This window comes from Carcharhinus amblyrhynchos, chromosome 4 (assembly GCF_965287045.1).
Source record: "Carcharhinus amblyrhynchos chromosome 4, sCarAmb.v2.hapA, whole genome shotgun sequence".
NCBI lineage: Eukaryota > Metazoa > Chordata > Chondrichthyes > Carcharhiniformes > Carcharhinidae > Carcharhinus > Carcharhinus amblyrhynchos.
The window spans coordinates 43,135,215-43,156,371 of NC_137327.1; the positions used below are offsets into that span (position 1 = coordinate 43,135,215).

General features: G+C 42.0%; 1 protein-coding gene across 2 annotated transcripts in view; it reads left to right on the forward strand.

The window, feature by feature from the left end:
* The window catches only part of nfatc3a (nuclear factor of activated T cells 3a), a 141,981-nt gene that overhangs the window by 20,802 nt on the left and 100,022 nt on the right, over nt 1-21,157 (forward strand). For both annotated transcript variants that reach the window (XM_080187035.1, XM_080187036.1), the window contains exon 3: nt 12,497-12,659. In XM_080187035.1, coding sequence (XP_080043161.1) covers nt 12,497-12,659 — 163 coding nt within the window. The remainder of the gene's footprint in view (nt 1-12,496; nt 12,660-21,157) is intronic.

Sequence of the window (21,157 nt, forward strand, 5' to 3'; positions counted from 1 at the left end):
AGTAACTCTTGCTGTTTTTCCTTCAGGGAATTTCCAAAATGTATCTTCCCATACTTTGAACACTGCAGAGTGCCCTAGCAAGATTCACATTGAAAATATATGAGCAGGCCTATTCCCACTGGAGAGGCTGGCAGCATAGCACTCAGCAGGCCATGGCACATGTGCTGATCTGTCATAGCGGTGCATGCGCAGTAGGCCCTAGCCTCTCAATTGCTGGCCAGCCTTGCTGCTCCTCTGACATCCACCCCAACCTGGATGGCCAGCCCCGATCACTACTTTCCCTCCCTCTGCCATAATCCCTATACAGAGTGGCAGTGGGACCCCCCTGCCATAGTCCTGACCTCCAATGGCTCCTTAGACATTGCCAGTTTGCTCCTTGGGCAGTGCAGGGAGAGGCTGCTCAGGTGGCAGCCCTGCCCTCACTCCTGACCTCCTGGGGGGTCTCCATGGCTTCTGTTCCCTCCAGTAGTGTCAGCTGCCAGTTCCCCATTTAAGGGGAGCTGTTGTAAAGCTGAGTGAACCACCCCTGGCGGAGAGTGGGGAGAGAGACACTAGTGGGCAGTCCCAGGCCCACTAATAATAGGCAAATGCAGATTTAAATATGGAATTCAGCTCTGTGCAGATTTCTGGTGCAGAGCTGGTTACTCTCTTTAAAAAAAAGTAGCCCCAGAGACACGCAGAGGTTGTGGCGCCCAGTGGGGAGCCTGCTAAACAGCCATCATTGATATCTCCCAGCCTGTTGCGCTGCTAAACCAGCACAGTGGACTGGGAGAATCACCCTGTTGATGGGATGGGAAGCGCACTATTTGTTGTCTTCACCCTGCATCTAACAGATCATGTCAATTCTGGGGGCTGGCCCCTGCAACATTTTTCCATGGCATCAGAGGAAAATATTTTGATGGTAAAACTGCGAGATATGTAATAAAAACTAAGTAAAGTAATTGGACTGCCCATGAGTTAGAACTGGAAATTGTAAGAACATAAGAAATAGGAGCAGGAGTAGGCCATCTAGCCCCTTGAGTCTGCCCCGCCATTCAATAAGATCATGGCTGATCTGAAGTGGATCAGTTCCACTTAACCACCTGCTCCCCATAACCCTTAATTCCCTTATCGATCAGAAATTTATCTGCCCATGACTTAAACATATATTCAACGAGATAGCCTCCATCACTTCAGTGGGCAGAGAATTCCAGAGATTCACTACCTCAGAGAAGAAGTTCCTCCTTAACTCTGTTCTAAACTGACCCCCCCCCCCCCCAACTTATTTTGAGGCTGTGCCCTCTAGTTCTGGTTCCCTTTCTAAGTGGAAAGAATCTCTCTACCTCTATCCTATCTAGCCCCTTCATTATCTTATATGTCTCTAAGATCACCCCTCAGCCTTCTAAACCCCAACAAGTACAGGCCCAATCTACTCAATCTCTCCTTGTAAGCTAACTCCCTCATCTCCAGTATCAACCTGGTGAACCTTCTCTGTACTCTCTCCAAGACATCTCGCAAATAAGGAGATCAAAATTGCACACAGTACTCTGGTTGCGGCGTAACCAGTGCCTCGTACAGCAAGACTTCCCTGCTTTTATATTCTATCCCCCTCGTGATAAAGGCCAACATTCCACTCGCCTTCTTGATCACCTGCTGCACCTGGAGACTGAGTTTTTGCAATTCATGCACAAGGATCCCCAGGTCCCTCTGCACAGTAGCACGTTGTAATTTTTCACTATTTCAATAATATTCCATTTTGCTATTCTTCCAAAGTGGATAACCTCATTTTCCAACGTTATACTCCATCTGCCAGGTCCTCACCCACTCACAGCTTATCCAAATTTCTGCAGACTTTGTGTCCTCCGTGCAATTTGCTTTCCCACTCATCTTCGTGTCATCTTTGTTACCCCACACTCAGTCCCTTCCTCCAGATCGTCTATCTACAGTTGAGGCCCCAACACCGATCCCTGTGGCACGCCACTAGTCACCAACTGCCAACCAGGAAAGCACCCATTTATTCCAACACTCTGCTTCCTGTTAGATAGCCAACCCTCAATCCACGCTCACACTTTACCCCCAACTCCTTGTACCCTAATCTTCTGCAGCAAGCATTTATGAGGCACCTTATCGAACACCTTCTGGAAATCTAAAAACACCACATCCACCAGTTCCCCTTTGTCAACCGCACTAGTCACATCTTCGTAAAAAATCCTGTAAATTCGTCAAACACAACTTCCCGTTCATGAATCCATGCTGCGTCTGCTTGATCGAACCATTCCTTTCCAGATGTCCTGCTATTTCTTCTTTAATGATGGATTCCAACATTTTCCCAACTATGGACATTAAGCTAACTTACAGTAACACAAAGGAACACTAACTTGTAAACTGTTTCAGCAAAAAAAACCCCTACTTTTGTCGTTATGAATGACAACAGTATCGGTTCTGAGACTAGTAACAATGTACTCCGTGACTTGTTGCATAAGGTGCAACACCAAAATTGATTTCTTGGATTACTAATAATAATGTTTGTAGTGTTAGTTGTTAGAAGCAGGTGTGGCCAAGCAGAGTTCAACTCAAACCTCCACATACACCCCAAGTAAAATTGCCTCTTAGATCTGTAGCGATCCCAAAATCAGATTCAAAATGCAAGCTTCAGTGTATATATTGACTTAAGCCTCAAGAAGCCTTGAAGCTAAAAATATCAGGCTTGTTATAGCTTTAGTCCCTTGTGTTTTTAAGCATTTGCTACTTGCAGAAATCCTTCAAGGGAATGCTGGTTAGCCATTTGGGAAATAATCAGCAGAACAGCAACTAAAATAAACTTCAGTGAAGGTTAAATAATTTAGGATCAGTAATCTTATTTACTGAATCAGATACTTAGGAACAAAATGCTGAAGAGACACAGCCTGGCACCTCCTGAAAGTGGTAGTTAAATTGCTATGTTGTTTTAAGTTAATATGTATTTTTAGTGTTGTTGTTATGCTTAATCTTTGCATATTTATTGATCAGAAGGTTGTTTCTGATGCCATAATTTTGCAAAATAATTTCCAGCTTGTTAGCTGGAACAGAGATGTCTTTAATTAGGATGGACCAAAAGCTAATGAGCTTTTCAGAAGAATTTTAGTTAACTGGAATCAGTAAGGATTATTTTGGAAAAAGGGTTAACTTTTAAATTAAATACTACAACTTACCTGTCTCCTCAAGTGACTCCAAAGCAGATATTTTACCTGTTATAATCTTGTTTCAGCCTAATTCTATTGTAAAGGTTGGTGAACCATTTGGGATAAAATTGGGCAGCATGGTGGCAGTGGCAGTGTCTCTGTGCTGGGGACCTGGGTTCGATTCCTGGCTTGGGTGACTTTCTGTATGAAGTTTACATATTCTCCGCGGGTGCTACGCTTTCCTCCCACAGTCCGAAAGATGTGCTGGTTAGCTGCATTGGCTGTACTAAATTCTCCCTCGGTATACCTCAACATGCGGCTCGGAGATTTTCACAGTAACTTCATTGCAGTATTAATGTAAGCCTACTTGTGGCACTAATAAAAATTGTGGAATTGTATCCTTAATTGTAGGTTCTTCCTTTGTGTTACTGTACTCTATTTCTAAAATTCAGCTCGAGCCAGAAGTCAATCCAATCACGATGTCCCCTCCTGTTATTTTATTCGTGATGCTCTTAGTCAGCAGCTTGACTTAGAACAAAGACGTGTGATTTGTTATTTAACTCTTTACCTTTTAAAAACCTTATTAAAACATTTCTTTTGACCAGCGCTCAATTCTCCTAAATCTTGGTTTGTTCTCATATATTGATTCATTTTATTCCATTAGAGGTGATATATAAATACAGTTTGTTGTTTTGATGATCAAAATTCAATACCTATGTAAATATTAAACCCAGTTTTTAGTTTGGAATGAACTATCATTTTTACACTTATTTTGAAAGTGACCATGGCGTGACTCAGGTTAGTTAGTCCCTAGCTAAGCTGCAGTTAGCCTCATGGTACATCACAATGCGTATCCTAGACTGGAATTTGACACTGCTGCATGACCTGTTTCAGGTACAGATGTGTATTGTAAATGCAGAGATCAAATTCAGATGAAGATCAGTGTCATCCAAACTGAATTCAGTCGATCTGGTAAACAGTCTATTTGAAAGGATGTTCCCATATCTGTTGTTCTCCCAAGTGATGCTGAGTTGCCACTTTTTTTATACAAATAAGGAAATAGCAACAAGAATGCCAAAATGCTGCTACTAATGTAGCAGTGGGGCACGGTCTTTGGCTCTATTGATTATTAAAACCGAAAAGGGTCTTGTGTTAAAAGCTTTGTAATGATTTTCCTTTTGCAAAGGCCATTGACTAAACATACACTATTATAGTGTGATAAATAATGTAAAATATCATAACTGAGTTTAAAAATGTGATCTTAATAATTGAGAAGTAGAAAATTTGTTAGCTATTACTGTTTTAAAAATACTTTTTGTATCGTTGCAACACTACTTCATTTGATTATTCATTTACTATTTTTGACATGCATTGTTATCAAACCATAACTGAATACCATTCAGAAATGCAGAGGAGTTCTATATCAATGCAAAAATCTGAAAAATATCCTGGACTACTTAATCCCCAGGGAGCTCTGGGTGATTATACCAATGTTCATGTTTTGAGCACAGGTTAAATATAAACATTATGTGCATTGTCTGTAAAATTTGGAAGGTTTTGTCTAACTAGAAATAACTAAGCAGATAACTTAGATACTAGATTAAACAATTGTAATGTTTTAACACTGGAATAAAACATAGGTGAAATAATATTGGTAATTTGAATTATAGGCTTAGAGGTCAGGAACAAATAGCGTGGGAATTACCATACTGAATTCTTACTAAAAGTAAAATGATATCTATTTAAGATAGATTCTTGTTCTCTAATAATACAGCAGATAGGATGTGAATACTTCTAGTAACAGTCACAGACGATAATTCATGGAATATGTATTATTTGATCATTATTGTAAAGTTGAGTATTACTTAATGAAAGACATTGTGGAAGCTTTGCACTCAGTCCTTTCAGCAGTTAATGATTAAGACCTCATGTCGAGTCCAAGTTACTTTTACTCTTTTTAGTTTTTCAATTCAACTTTTATTGATAATGTAATAAAATCATGTATTATTTAGATAATTTTTGTTATCCTATGCTACATTAATAGCACCCGGGTGATTTAACTTCATTTGTTTATTCTGCCCATTAAAAGACCGTATTGTCTGAACAAAGATGTACATGATAAATGTAATTTCATGTACTTTGTTCTCATCTCATATAGAATTTGTGTCAGCACAACTGTTAGAATCTGAAACATGCTATAGAGATAATTAGTTTTAGTGAGTGAGTACTGGAGATTAAGCTAGGAATAACTGTGCTCAAATTAAGTTTGAAAACGTTTGAGATTTTCAGTGGAGTTTCATAGTGTCAATGGAACGTGTTTATGAAGTTACTTGAAATTAGCAATTAAGTAAACATTTTAACTGATTTCAAAATGAACTTTATCTATTAAAATGGAACTGTAGAATATTGAGTTAAAACCAAAACTTAGTTTCTCTGTTTTGAGTTTTGGCGCAAGGGCACCAAGCACAGACTTTTTGAGGAACGTGCAGAGGTTGAGTTGAGGCATCGGAGGTAGTGCACAAAGCTTCTAACAGCTCACATACCAACTCTTCAAGTATCACCTGTCCCGTATGCGGCAGAATTTGCAGTGTGCATTGGACACTCGAACTGGAGTGGAAGCAAGTCATTCTCAAACCCAAGGGACTACCTAAGTGTGAAGATGTCTGTAGTCAACACTTACCACCAGTTTATTATTTAAATAGAGCATCCTCCTGGGGAGAAACCCATTGTATGTTTAATTACCAAAACAATGGAAAAACATCCTCTATTGACAGATAAAGGCAAAATACAATGGATGCTGGAAAGCTCTGACAAAGGGTCATTCTGACTCAGTGTTGGTTCTATTCTTCCTCAGTAAGAAGTCTCACAACACCAGGTTAAAGTTCAACTGATTTATTTGGTAGCAAACGCCACTAGCTTTCGGAGCGCTGCTGAAGGAGCAGCGCTCCAAAAGCTAGTGGCGTTTGCTACCAAATAAACCTGTTGAACTTTAACCTGGTGTTGTGAGACTTCTTACTATTTTTACCCCAATCCAATGCCAGCATCTCCACATCAGGTCTAATCTCTGTCTACAGATGCTGTCAGACCTGCATAGTTTCTCCAGCATTTTCTGTGTCAATTGACAAATGATGTTTAATATTCAATGCCCTCCTGTGTCTTTATAACCAAGTTTAAAACCATTGTACTGGCCTGACAGTAGTACATAGTTATTAAAGACTTGACACAAGCTCTAATTGTTATTTTGTGGAAGTAGGGAATGGAAAGAAAGATTTGCATTTATATAGTGCCTTTAATGACCACTGGACATCACACATCACTTTGCAATCCATTAAGTTCTTTGTAGTTAGTCACTATTGTAAGGTGAGAAACATGGCAGCATTTTGTACTTGGCAAACTCCCACAAACCATAATGTGAAAATGACCAGTTAATCTACTTTAGGATTGTTGATTGGGAGATAAATACTGGCCAGGACACTCTATATAACTGCCCTGGCCCTCTTAGAAAATCCCATGGCATTATTTCAGTGTCCACCTGTGAAGACAGATGGGAGCTTGATGTCAAACCAAGCTGTCAATGGTCAACCAAAAGACAATTTTCCAAGCACAGCACTTCCTCAATGTTACAATAGAATGTCTGTGTTTATTTTTCTGCTCAAGTCCTGGAGTGAGACTTTAATAGATTGCATTCTTAATGAAAACTTAATCGGAATGCATAGCAGACTACTGACAAAAAGGGTGGCACAGTGATTAGCACTGCTGCCTCAGCTCCAGGGACCCAGGTTTGATTCCCAGCTTGGGTCACTGTCTGTGGAAAGTTTGCACATTTTCCTAGCATCTGCGTGGCTTTCCTCCGGGTACTCTGGTTTCCTCCCACAGTCTAAAGATGTGTGGGTTAGGTGGATTGGCCATGCTAAATTGCCTCTTAGTGTCAGGGGGACTAGCTAATGTAAATGCCTGTGGTTATGGGGATAGGGTCTGGGTGGGATTGTGGTCAGTGCAGACTCAATGGGCTGAACGGTCACCTGCAGTGTAGACTGCTGTGCCCTAATGCTAATTTCTACAGATGCAATGGACAGTACCTTTTCCGGCTGCATCACAGCTTGGTATGGCTTCTGCCCTGACTAAGACTGCAAGAAACAACAAAGGGTTATGAACATAGCCTGGTCCATCACACAAACCAGCCTTCCATTCATTGACTCCATCAACCCTTCCTGCTACCTTGGGAAAGCAGCCAGCATAATCAAGGACCTCACGAACCCCGGACATATTCTTTTCCATCTCTTTCTGTCAGAAGTCTGAAAATGTGTATCGACGGACTCCAGAACCACTTCTTCCCTGCTGCCATCAGACTTTTGAATGGTCCCATTACACAATAAGCTGATCTTTAACTTCACTTTATCAGTAACAGCAATGCTGTAATCTGCATCCTATTGTTTCCTTCTCTCTGTGTACTCTATGAATGGTATGTTTGTAATAACTCGCATGGAACAATACTTTTCACTGTATCCCAGTAGATGTGGTAGTAAGAAATCAATTCAAAACATACACAAAGGCTAAAACAAATAGGTCTTTGCAGAAATTGGCATTTAAGTTGCTATAGCACGCAGGAAACAGTACTTTTCACTGTATCCTAATACATGTAACAATAAATTAAGTGGAAAAAGTCTCCTGGCTGGTGGGAAAAGTTTATGAAGTGGGATAAAGTTGGAATGGCTTTAGTGGAGTTGATCCTGCATGCAAAGATATATTGCTGGTGACAGTACTTGTCTGGAAATTCTTTCCAAAGGGCTTTCAGGTTGGAGACCAGAGCGGAATCAATGTTTTTGGGATCTCTCTCTCTTTCTTGGCTTCTTGGGTTTCCAGATACAGCTGAGTTATACTGAGATCAGCTGGAAACTGATAACTACAATGAACTTTTCCTGAAGTGGGGAGCGAGCAAGTTGGGCACCCTTCCCCTTTTTCAGTTAATTCCCCAAAACGGAGTCCAAGAAACAAGTTTATTTTAGTCAGGTGGGTTCCAGAACATTCCAGGGCCTCGTAGTTTGTAGCTTTCTCCCCCTTGGCAATTAAAATTCTAGTAAACAAATAAATCTAGTATCTTCAGGTGTCTTGCTGATAGTTTAACTGAAGTTGTAATTTCTTGAAAAAGATAGTTTGCTCACAGTCCAAAATAAGCATAACCTTTAAAAAAACCCAAGATAAATTCCCAAATGTCCAAATAATTCAATGTTTTTCCAATTTTTAAAATACACACAGTTCTTGAAAATATGTATTCCTAACACAGTGACAAGTCTCGGCTGTGAGAATTAATGTACGGATTATATAACTGAGTCAAGTTCCTCTTATTCATAATTTTCATCTTTTTCTCAGTTTCATTTTACGATGGGGAATGATAAGACTTTTTTTCAACAGGAAAATGTGTATTCGCAGCTTGAAGAGTCTGATTTAAAAAGGTTACTTTTGCCACAGAAATGTGAGGAGTTGTGAAAAAGTCACTAATCAAATTGGTTGAAGGGGTTATGTAGTATGAAACAAATTGCTTCATCTTGGAGGTTTAGCTCCAAACTCTTGGGAATTGTAATAATATTTCATTACTCAAGTCAAAAATAAAGCTATTTTTGTAGTCCTATCATAATGTATGTTCATTGTTTCTCTGTACTTGACCTTATACACCATTTAACATTGGAAGCTAAGAGTCAATTTTGTAGTACACTTTGAAAGATAGCAATTCATTTTGGTATTCTATATTCACCGTCCCTCTGCCCTTCAGAAGTGAGTTTCTATTCCGTTTATAAATTAAATAAAATCCACATTCCAATGATTTCCCAGCTGAAAAGCGTTCTCTGCTTCTATCGGTCCGAACCAAGACAAGTGTGTTTAATTGTATGCAACATCTATTTTGACATGCAAAACATTTCAAAGTTTTAAAAAAAAAGTGGATTTATTACTGTTACAAGTAGGCTTACATTAACCCTGCAATAAAGTTACTGTGACAATCTAGTTGCCATATTATAGCATCTGTTTGGATACACTGAGGGAGAATTTAACATTGCAATGCACCTAACTAGCACGTCGTTCGGACTGTGGGGTGGGGGGGGTGGTGGGAGCAGGGCAGGGAAACCAGAGCACATAGAGGAAACCCACATAAACATGTAGAGAATGTGCAGAGTTTGCACAGTCACCCAAGCCAGGAATCAAACCCAAGTTCCTGGCACTGTGAGGCAGCAATGCTAACCACCATGCCACCCTTCTGCCACCAAAAATTACTGAAAGTAATGGATAGCAAACAATGGGAGAGAGATAAGGAATGGTAACTAAAAGCTAGATCAAAGAGACATGTTTTAAGTAGAGCAGCTAAGTAGAAATTAAGTGTTCTGGGGAGGGAGTCTCAAATAGTAGAGCTGTGGTGACTGAAGGCTCTGTGACCAATGTCAGAGTGTAGAAAGTTAGATGAGGGTGAAGATGGTTGTTCTTGACTTTTTAAAACAAAGAACAGTACAGCACGTGCCTCTTGAATGTTGCTGTAGAATCTGCTTCCACCCACCTCCAGTGTTCTAGGTATTCATCGTTCTCTTGTGTAAAACAAAACTTGCCCTTCTCAAACTCTCCCTCCCTCCCTCCCTCCCTCACTTTCAACCTATGCCTGAGTGGGGAAAAAGATTTTGACTATCCACTCTATCCAACCCTCTGATCTTGTAAATCTTTCATCAGGTCTCTTGCCTGCCTGCTCTGCCCCACCCACCCGCTCTGCCCCGCCCACCAATGATGGGACTCCTTTCGTCCAACCTACCTTTGGTTGAATTTCTGATGCAGATGGAGGGTGAGAAAGTAGGGTCCTAAACCAGTGCTCTCTGCTTGAACAGGAGGGGAGTACGATAAGATGAGGGTGGAATTGGCTAATGTAGACTGGGGGCGCAGACTGGTTGGTAGGACAGCTGAGGAACAGTGGAGGATTTTTAAGGTGATCTTTTTCAGTACTCAGCAAAAATATATTCCGGTGATAAAGAAGGACTGTAAGAAAAAGGATAACCAGCCGTGGATATCGAAGGAAATAAAGGAGAGTGCTAACTTAAAAACCGATGTGTAAAGAGCAGCTAGAAATAGTGGGGAATTAGAAGATTGGGAAAGTGTTAAAAAAAAAACGAATGACTTAGAAAGCGATAAAGAAAGGAAAGATAGAGTACGAAACTAAACTAGCTCTAAATATAAAAAATGATAGTAAAAGTTTTTATAAATATATAAAGAAAAAGAGAGTGGCTAGAGTGAATGTTGAACTATTGGAAGACAAGATGAGGGGATTTAATGGTGGGAAATGAGGAAATGGCTGAGACTTTAAGTTTTTTGTGTTGGTCTTCACAGTGGAGGACACAAATAGCTTACCGAATATTAAAGATAGAGGGTTGGTAGGAGTTGAGGTCCTTAATACAATTACTGTTACTAAAGAGGTAGTGCTTGGTAGACTAATGGGACTGAAGGTAGACAGGTACCCGGGACCAGATGGAATGCATCCAGGGTACTGAAAGAAATGGCAAAAGGAATAGCAGACGCATTAGTAGTTATTTATCAAAATTCGCTGGACTCTGGGGAAGTGCCGGCGGATTGGAAAACAGCTACTGTTACATCACTGTTTAAAAAAGGTAGCAGACAAAAGGTGGGTAACTACAGGCCGGTTAGCTTAATGTCCGTAGTTGGGAAAATGCTAGAATCCACCATTAAAGAAGAAATAGCAGGACACCTAGTAAAGAATGGTTCGATCAAGCAGACACAGCATGGATTCATGAAGGGGAAGTCGTGTTTGACGAGTTTATTGGATTTTTATCAAGATGTGACTAGTGCAGTAGACAGAGGGGAACCAGTGGATGTGGTGTTTTTAGATTTCCAGAAGGTGTTCGATAAGGTGCCTCACAAAAGGTTGCTGCAGAAGGTTAGGGTACACGGAGTTGGGGGTAAAGTGTTAGTGTGGATTGAGGATTGGCTATCTAACAGGAAGCAAAGAGTTGGAATAAATGAGTGCTTTTCTGGTTGGCGGTGACTAGTGGCGTGTCGCAGGGATCAGTGCTGGGGCCTCAACTGTTTACCATTTACATAGACGATATGGAGGAGGGGGCTGAGTGTAGGGTAACAAAGTTTGCTGATGACACGAAGATGAGTGGGAAAGCGAATTGTGTGGAGGACGCAGAAAGTCGGCAGAGAGATTTGGATAGGCTGAGTGGGCGAGGACCTGGCAGATGGAGTATTACGTTGGCAAATGTGAGGTTATCCACTTTGGAAGAAATAATAGGATAGAATATTATTTAAATGGTGAAAAGTTGCAGCATGCTACTGTGCAGAGATACCTGGGGGTCCTTGTGCACAAATTGCAAAAACTCAGTCTGCAGGTGGAGCAGATGATCAAGAAGGCAAATGGAATGTTGGCCTTTATAGCGAGGAGGATAGAATATAAAAGCAGGGAGGTCTTGCTGCAACTACAAGGCACTGCTGAGGCCGCAACTGGAGTACTGTGTGCAATTTTGGCCCGCTTATTTGCGGAAGGATATATTGGCCTTGGAGGGAGTACAGAGAATGTTCACCAGGCTGATACCGGAGATGAGGGGGTTAGCTTATGGGGAGAGATTGAGTAGATTGGGTCTGTACTCGGAGTTTAGAAGGCTGAGGAGGGATCTTATAGAGGCATATAAGATAATGAAGGGGCTAGATAGGGTAGAGGTAGAGAGATTCTTTCCGCTTAGAAAGAAAACCAGAACTAAAGGGCTCAGCCTCAAAATAGGGGGTGGGGGGGATGCAGTTTAGAACAAAGTTGAGGAGGAACTTCTGTCAGAGGGTAGTGAATCTCTGGAGTTCTCTGCCCATTGAAGTGGTGGAGGCTACCTCGTTGAATATGTTTTAAGTCATGGGTAGATAGATTTCTGTTCGACAAGGGAATTAAGGGTTATGGAGAGCAGGCGGGTAAGTAGAACTGATGCACTTCGGATCAGCCATGATCTTGTTGGGTGGCCGGGTGGGCTCGAGGGGCTGGATGGCCTACTCCTGCTCCTATTTCTTATGTTCTTAGTTAACACGGTCTTCCAGCTTTTATAGTTTTTTTGCTATGTGAAGCAATTGATGTGACCAGTTTCACCCAAGGAGTGCTTTCTCTTTTTGGCTGATTGCACAGTGGCATCGCCCAAGGGCAGGAGGAAAGTTTGTGGCCTGTAATGTTTTGTCAGTCGAGCTGGTGGGTCAAAAGTGGTTCTAGATGTTGAAAGAAAATGTATTGAAGAGAAACTTTCTTAATTCATGCCACACTGTATGATAGGTGATTTGAAATGCATATAATAGTCACAACGTGTATGTAAATATATACTTTTGTCTTTCAGTACATCATCGTTGCCTTCTTTAGACTGGCCCTTGCCAAGTCAGTATCTGCAGTATGAACTAAAGATTGAAGTTCAGCCGAAGACCCACCACAGAGCTCATTATGAGACAGAAGGGAGTCGAGGAGCTGTGAAGGCATCATCTGGAGGACACCCGGTTGTTAAGGTAGGCACTTCGTTTTGTTAATCCCTGACAGCCTTTCCTTTGATTCATAAAATTGTGGCATTGATGGCAAGGTCAGCACTCATTGCCCTCAAAGTAGTGGTCAGCTGCTGCTTAAACTGCTGTAGACTGTGTGGTGCAGTACACCCACAGTACTATTAGTTAGGGAGTTACAAACTTTTCACCGTGACTATTACGTAAATCCTTACACAAAGTGTTTTAAATGCGTATTAAATTTTGTTTATTGAAATGCCTTCATTGTTATGAAATTTTCTGTATAGCTGCAATTCTGCTTTAGTTTCTTTGATGTGGAATCCATTGTGCGTTTTAACAGCATTTTAACAATATTGTCACTTACCTTATTGATAACAATGCAGAATAGAAAAGATGTATCATGCATAGGCACTAAAGCGAGGAAAAATTATGTGAAGAATTTCTTCCTTGATGGGCTTTCTTGTTTTCAGAAAACTGAGGTTTCCTTGTTTCCCTTCTGTAGTTTTTGTATTGCGTTTTGAGTATTAAAGCATTGCTAAACCAATGAGCTATGACTGCAGCCAGTTTCTCCAATCAAACATTAACTGTCTATTGTGAGATTTTTGGGCAACGAGGAAGTTTAACTAAAATTTGCATATCCCTTCCTTTTCTCATAAATCTGCAACATAATTTTTATTGTGGGTGTTTATGATGTGATTGCTTGGGTTTACAAGTCTACAATTACTTGTTGATGCACTGAAAACAAAGCAGCAGCAACAATTGATTGTCAATACAATTTCATCGTGATAGTGAAGTTTCTTGTACCCTTAGCTGTAATAGACATCTCTCTGGCACCAGGGACCTGTAAAAAGTCTGACAACACCAGGTTTAAGGCCAACCGATTTATTTGATAGTAAACTCAAGCTTTTGGGGTATCACATAAATTGGTTGGACTTAAACCTGGTGTTGTCAGACTTTTTACTGTGTTTACCCCAGTCCAACGCCGGCATATCCACATCATGACCAGGGACCTGTACATGATTTGCAATTAATACATGCAAGAAAATACTTTGTTTCTGTTAGTCACAAGGTTTGATAGTCATGGTGTATTTAAGTGGGAAAGTGCTCATTAAGTTGGTGCTTCATTACTTTGGATTGGTGACACCCCCATCCCCCCACTTTAGCAATACTTACATAATTTTTAAATTAAGTTTTATGTCTGTTGTAACAGTGTTATTTGGACTTGCTGAAATTGGTTTGATTTTCTAATAAAACACACAGCATGGTAGCACAGTGGTTAGCACTGCTGCCTTACAGCTCCAGGGACTTGGATTCAATTTCAACCCCAGGTCACTGTCTGTGTAGAGTTTGCACATTCCCCCCCCTGCCTGCATGGGTTTCCTCCAGGTGCTGTGGTTTCCTCCCACATTGTTTTTGTGTCAGGCTTTACATAATAGTCATGGTGAAAAGTTTGTAACTCCTTAACTAACACAGTCCAAAGATGTATTGGATCGAATTGTTCACAAGTTGGTTTTCATCTTGCTATACTTGAATACTTGTATATAATCTTAGCCCACTTTGAATGCTTTCAAGTATGAGAACATCCCCTTTGGCTTTTTTATAGCTTTGCTGTTGTTCATGTGAAAATTACGTTTATAAAATGTATGAGAAACATGAGTATTGCTCATGACACATGAAGTATGTTTTAAAAAAAAGCTGCAAGTTTTTTCTAGATTGTATCAGATTGTCCATCCTCCCAAATTTGCTCACCTTTTTAAGGTCATTTGTGGAGCCTTATATATTCAAAATTTCAATAGCTGAATGGAATGGATAATTTTAGATTACATAAATCATGAGGATATCCTTGAGCACAGACACTCATAACTTTAGTGCCAGAGTTATTCCTATTTTTTTCTAACACTGGTCATTTTTCCTCCCATGTCTTTAAATAATATGCTGAAATCTTGCTCCTGTTTGTGTCAGCGGGGCCTAATGGTCCTGCTGACAATGCATTTGCCGCTGTGGGAAACCTTGTTGACAATGGTGGGACTGTAAGGTCCTGCTGCCACCAAACGTAGAGGAGAAGAAAAGTCCTGCCCATAGGTCTTCTCTTTATTTATAGGATGTGAGCGTGGCTGACAAGGGCAGCATTTGTTACCCTTTCCTAATCACACTGTAGAAGATAGTGCTGAGCTGTCACCTTGAACTGCTTGAACAGCTTGAAATCCATGGTTCTGTTAGGCAGGGAGTTCCAGGTTTTTGGCCTAGTGATACTAAAGGAGCAGAGATGTAGTTCCAAGTCAGAATGATGAAGGAAAGTTTGCAGGTAGTGATGTTCTCATATCTGGGATTTCTGTCCTTCAAGTTGGTAGAGGTTGCAGGTTGTTTGGAAGGTTGAAGGAGGCTTGCAGTGCCCCTTATAAATGCTAAAGTTGGTGCTGCTGTGCACCAGTGGTAAGGGAGTGAATGTTGAATGTAGTCCTAGGATGTTGAACAAGGGGCTGTTATGTCTAGGGTGGTGTTTAAGTTGGGTGTTGTTGGTGCAGTCTTCGTCTCAACAAGTGGAGATTATTTTATCACACTTCCAATGTGTGTCATGTAGATGTCAGACAGGCTTTGGGAAATCAGGATATGAGCTACTTTCTGCAGAATTCCCTGATCTGATCTGCTCTTGTAGTCACAGTATTTATATTTAAGTTTCTTGTCAATGACAACTGCCAGAATATTAATGTGGGAGATTCAGTGAATATAAAACTGTTAAAAAGGGGAGTTGGTTAGATTATCTCTTGTTGTCAAGTACTTGAGGTGCGAATGTTCCTTGCCACTTATTAGCCCAAGTTCCAATGTTATTCAGGTCCTGCCATATTGTGCATTAATTGCTTCAGTAACTGATGAGTCACATATGCTACCAAATATTGTGAAATCATCAGCAAACATCCCATTTCTGACTTTATGATGGAGGGAAGGTGATTAATGAAGCAGCTGAAGGTGGTTGGACCTAGGACAGTACCCTAAGGAAGTTCTAGAGCAATAGGGCTGAGGTGATTGGCCTCTAACACCCATAACCAATTTTCTTTGAACTACATATGATTCCAACCAGTGGCGAGTTTTACCTTTGACTCCTTTTGCCTTCAATTTTGCTCGGGCTCCCTGGTGTCACAGTTGGCTGTCTTCACGTCAAATGCATTCATTCACACCTCACCTCTGGAATTCAACTCTTGTCCATGTTTTGACTAAGGTTGCAATGAGATCTGGAGCCAAGTGCTCCATGGAGGAATTCAGACTGAGAATTATTGAGTAGATTATTGCTGAGTAAATGCCACTTGATAGTACTGTCAACAATATCTTTTATCACTTTGCCGATTGTGAGTAGTGGTAATTGACCAGATTAAGTCTGTCCTTTTTGTGGACTGGACATACCTAACAGTGTAGACATTGCCTAGGTAATGCCAGGATATATCTGCTAATATCACCGTAGGGCATCAGTTCCTTTTTTTTTACTGTTGATATGGAGGACACATGGTTCTACACAGAGGCTCCTTACCAGTGGAAATATAAGAACATAAGAAATAGGAGCAGGAGTAGGCCATCTAGCCCTTCGAGCCTGCCCCGCCATTCAGTAAGATCATGGCTGATCTGTCGCTGCTCAGTTCCACTTTCCCGCCCTCTCCCCATAACCCTTAATCCCCTCTCTTATCAAAAACCCATCAACCCGCGTCTTAAAAATATTTAGCGAGGCAGCCTCCACCACTTCAACGGGCAGAGAATTCCAGAGATTCACCACCCTTTGAGTGAAGAAGTTCCTCCTCAACTCCGTTCTAAACTGCCCCCCCTTTTATCTTGAGGCTGTGCCCCCTAGTCCTCCTGTCTTTTTTGAGCGGGAAGAGTCTCTCCACCTCTATCCTATCCATCCCAGTCATCATCTTATACGTCTCAATGAGATCTCCCCTCATTCTTCTAAACTCTAACGAGTACAAGCCCAGTTTATTCAGCCTCTCCTCATAGCTCAACCCCCTCAACTCCGGTATCAGCCTAGTAAACCTTCTCTGCACTCCCTCCAAGGCCAAAATATCTTTGTGCAGGTGCGGCGCCCAAAACTGCACACAGTACTCCAGCTGTGGCCTCACCAATGCCCTATACAGCTGCAGCAAGACCTCCCTACTTTTATATTCAATCCCCCTCGCTATGAAGGCCAGTATCCCATTCGCCTTCCTGACCACCTGCTGCACTTGCAAGCTGGGTTTTTGCGACTCATGCACAAGGACCCCGAGGTCCCTCTGCACCGTCGCCTGTTGCAGTTTTTCGCCCCGTAAGTAATAGCCCTTCCTGCCATTCTTCCTACCAAAGTGGACCACCTCGCACTTGCCAACATTAAATTCCATTTGCCATTTCCTGGCCCATTCACCCAGCCTATCTAGATCCTTCTGCAGACTCTCCACATCCTCCGCACAATTTGCCATTCCCCCAATCTTGGTGTCATCAGCAAATTTCGACACCCTACACTCGGTTCCCTCCTCCAGATCATCTATATAAATGGTAAAAAGCTGAGGCCCCAGCACCGACCCCTGGGGCACTCCACTAGTCACCATCCGCCAATCCGAATAGCACCCGTTGACCCCCACTCTCTGCCTCCTATTTGACAACCAATCCTCTATCCACGCTAACACCCTACCCCCAACTCCATGTCCCTCGACCTTCTGCAATAACCTCTTGTGAGGTACTTTGTCAAACGCCTTCTGAAAATCTAGAAAGACCACATCCACCGGCTCTCCTCTATCCACCACCCTAGACACATCCTCATAGAACTCCAGTAAATTTGTCAGACACGACTTCCCTTTAATGAATCCGTGCTGCGTCTGCTCTATCAAGCAATTCCCTTCAAGATGCCTCGCAATTTCCTCCTTAATGACAGATTCTAACATTTTACCTACCACAGACGTTAAACTAACCGGCCTATAATTCCCCGCCTTTTGCCTGGCACCCTTCTTAAACAACGGCGTAACATTAGCCGTTTTCCAATCATCCGGCACTTCCCCGGAATATTTGATCAAGTGTTAGTTTTTATCTCCAGTAATTGTGATGGGACCCAAGTATTTTGATATTGGCTGTGCTTCTATTTGGGTGGAAGGATATAAGAACATAAGAACATAAGAAATAGGAGCAGGAGTAGGCCATCTGGTCCTTCGAGCCTGCCCCGCCATTCAATAAGATCATGGCTGATCTGTCGTGGCTCAGTTCCACTTTCCCGCCCTCTCCCCATAACCCTTAATCCCCTCTCTTATCAAGAACCCATCAACCCGCTTCTTAAAAATATTTAGCGAGGCAGCCTCCACCACTTCAACGGGCAGAGAATTCCAGAGATTCACCACCCTTTGAGTGAAGAAGTTCCTCCTCAACTCCGTTCTAAACCGCCCCCCCCTTTATCTTGAGGCTGTGCCCCCTAGTCCTACTGTCTTTTTTTGAGCGGGAAGAGTCTCTCCACCTCTATCCTATCCATCCCATTCATCATCTTATACGTCTCAATGAGATCTCCCCTCATTCTTCTAAACTCTAACGAGTACAAGCCTAGTTTATTCAGCCTCTCCTCATAGCTCAACCCCCTCAACTCCGGTATCAGCCTAGTAAACCTCCTCTGCACTCCCTCCAAGGCCAAAATATCCTTGCGCAGGTGCGGCGCCCAAAACTGCACACAGTACTCCAGCTGCGGCCTCACCAATGCCCTATACAGCTGCAGCAAGACCTCCCTACTTTTATATTCAATCCCCCTCACTATGAAGGCCAGCATCCCATTCGCCTTCCTGACCACCTGCTGCACCTGCAGGCTGGGTTTTTGCGACTCATGCACAAGGACCCCGAGGTCCCTCTGCACCGTCGCCTGCTGCAGTTTTTCGCCACGTAAGTAATCTTGGGTAAGTATCTTGGGAAATGGTGTATTTCCACTTGAGAAGCTTTTTTGTTTTTACCCCACATGAGTGCAAAGAAATAATTTTTGACTTTTGATTTTTATAAATTTGCATAGGAACAAATTTGGCAATTTTGGTGTTGACATCAGTATGCAGTATATGGATCAGAAATTAAAATATTTAGATAAGGTTGTATGCATTCGATATTAGCAGCCACGTGGATTTAATGGTTGAAGGCCTGACGTCCCAGAGCATGGAAAATCTGGCAGTTGAAAGGCAATGAAAGCTGCAGTAGTTGTGTTTCCAGTGCTGCTTTTTTGCAAAGAGGGGCAGTAGTGCTCGTCCTCCGAAGCTTACCTACTGTGTTTGGTCCCCTTCATTTGTAGGGAGTGGGACCAAGGACTTCCCAACACAGTAAGCTGTTTATTGATAAAATGCTGGCAAATTGTATATCATCTTTAAGTAAGTAATTAAATATCTAATTCATCAGTGTTTTTACCATTTTTGTCCTGATAGTTCTTCAAATATGTGGATATACTATAAAACCTCTGCTCTTAAAACCCTTTCTGTACAAATTTAGTCAAACTTCCAGTCTTATAGAATTCTGGTGTCAACCTCATTTAGGAACCAGAGAAGGCCATTTAGCCTCCTAGCCCATTGCGATAGATATTCGCTAGTCTGTAGCCTAACTCCATATATCTGCCTTTGCCCCATATCCTTTAATATCTTCAGATTAACAGGTTTCTGTTAATCTCAGATTTAACATTTACAATTAACTTAGCATCAACTTGAAATACTTTTTCAATTTATTCGTTCAGAGGATGTGGATGTTGCTGGCTAAGCCAATGTTTTTTTTTGCTCAAGCCTAATTGCACTTCAGAAGGTGGTGGTGATGAGCTGTTTTCTTCAACTGCTATTGTCCATGTGATATTGGTATACTCACAAGACTAGGAAGGGAGTGCCAGAATTTTGAATCAGCAACAATGAAGGAACAATAATATTGTTCCAAGACACGATTGTGAGTGGCTTAAGCAGAACTTGCAGGTGCTGGTATTCTCATGCATCTGCTGCCTTTGTTCTTTGAAGTGGTTGGGGTCATGGGTTTGGAAAGTTGAAGGAGCTTTGCAGTGCATCTTGCAGATGACGCACGCTGCTGCCAGTGTGCACTGGTGGCAGAGGGAGTGAATGTTTAAAGTGGCTGATGGGGTGCTGCTTTGCCTTGGATGGTGTCAAGCTTCTTGAATTGTTGCAGCTGCAGTCATCCAGATGAGGAGAGAATATTCCAAGGAGTTCCTTGTATATGATGGGCAAGCTTTGGGGAGTCAGGAGGTGAACTTTAGAATTTGCCACAGAATTCTCAGTCTCTGACCTGCTCTTTAGCCCAAAGTGTTAGTATGACTGATCTGTTTCAGTTTCTGGTCAGTAGTAATCTCCAGCTTGTTAACAGTGTTTCAGCAATGGTGATGCTTTTGACTGTCCAGGGGCGATGGTCAGATTATTGTTTATTGGAGATGGTAATTGCCTGGCATTTGTGTGACATGAATGGAATGTCCAACCGAAGCTTGAGCGTTGTTCAAGTCTTCTGCAAAAAGGCATGCCCTGCTTCAGTAACTGAGGAGTTACAAATAGTGTTGAATATTGCATAATCATCAAGCATGCACCTTATGATGGAGGATGGTCATTGAAACAGTTGAAGATGGTTGGACCTAGGACACTACCGTGAGGAACTCCTGCAGCAATGTCTGGAGGCTGAGATGATTGACTTCCAATAACCACAGCCACTTTCATTTGCACCAGGTATGACTCCAACCATTGAGAGTTTTCCCCTGATTCCCATTGACTTTTATTTTGCCAGGGCTCCTTGATGCCGCACTCAGTCAAATGCTGCCTTGATGCCAATGGCAGTCATTCTCACCTTGCCTCTTGAGTTTAATTTTTTTTGGACCAAGGCTGTAATGAGATCAGGAGCTGAGCAGGCCTGGGGGAATTCGGTGTCAGTGAGCAGGTTATTGCTGAGTACATCATGGTTGATACCGCTATAGTTAATCCCTTCCATCTCTTTGCTGATCATCGGGAGAAGTCTGGGGTGATAATTGACTGGGTCAAATTTATCTTTTTGTGGAAAAGACCATACTAAGGCAATTTTCTACATTGTTGGTTAGGTGCCAGTGCTGTGGCTGTACTGGAACAGCCTAGCTAGGGGCACTGCTGACTATGAGCACGTCTTCCGTACTACTGTTGGAATGTTGTCAGGGTCCATAGCCTTTACAACATCCAATGCCTTCAACCACTTCTTGTTATTATGTGGAATAAATCGAAGTGGCCAAAGACTGGCTGAGGTCTTTGTGGTAATCACTCCTACCAGTACTGTCATGGACGTTTGCGTCTATAACAGATAGATTGGGTTTTTCCTTTCTGTTGGTTTGCTCATCTACTGTAACTTCAGTTTGGCAGCTGTTTCATTAAGGACTAGGCCAGCTGGGTCAGAATTACCAAGATATTCTTGGTGATTGAATGTTCAAGTTCCCCACTCCAAGCATATTCTGTGCCTTTATTACCCTTGGGACTGTCTCAAGACGTCATTTGACATGGAGGAAATCTGGTCCAGTAGCTGAGTTATGGGGG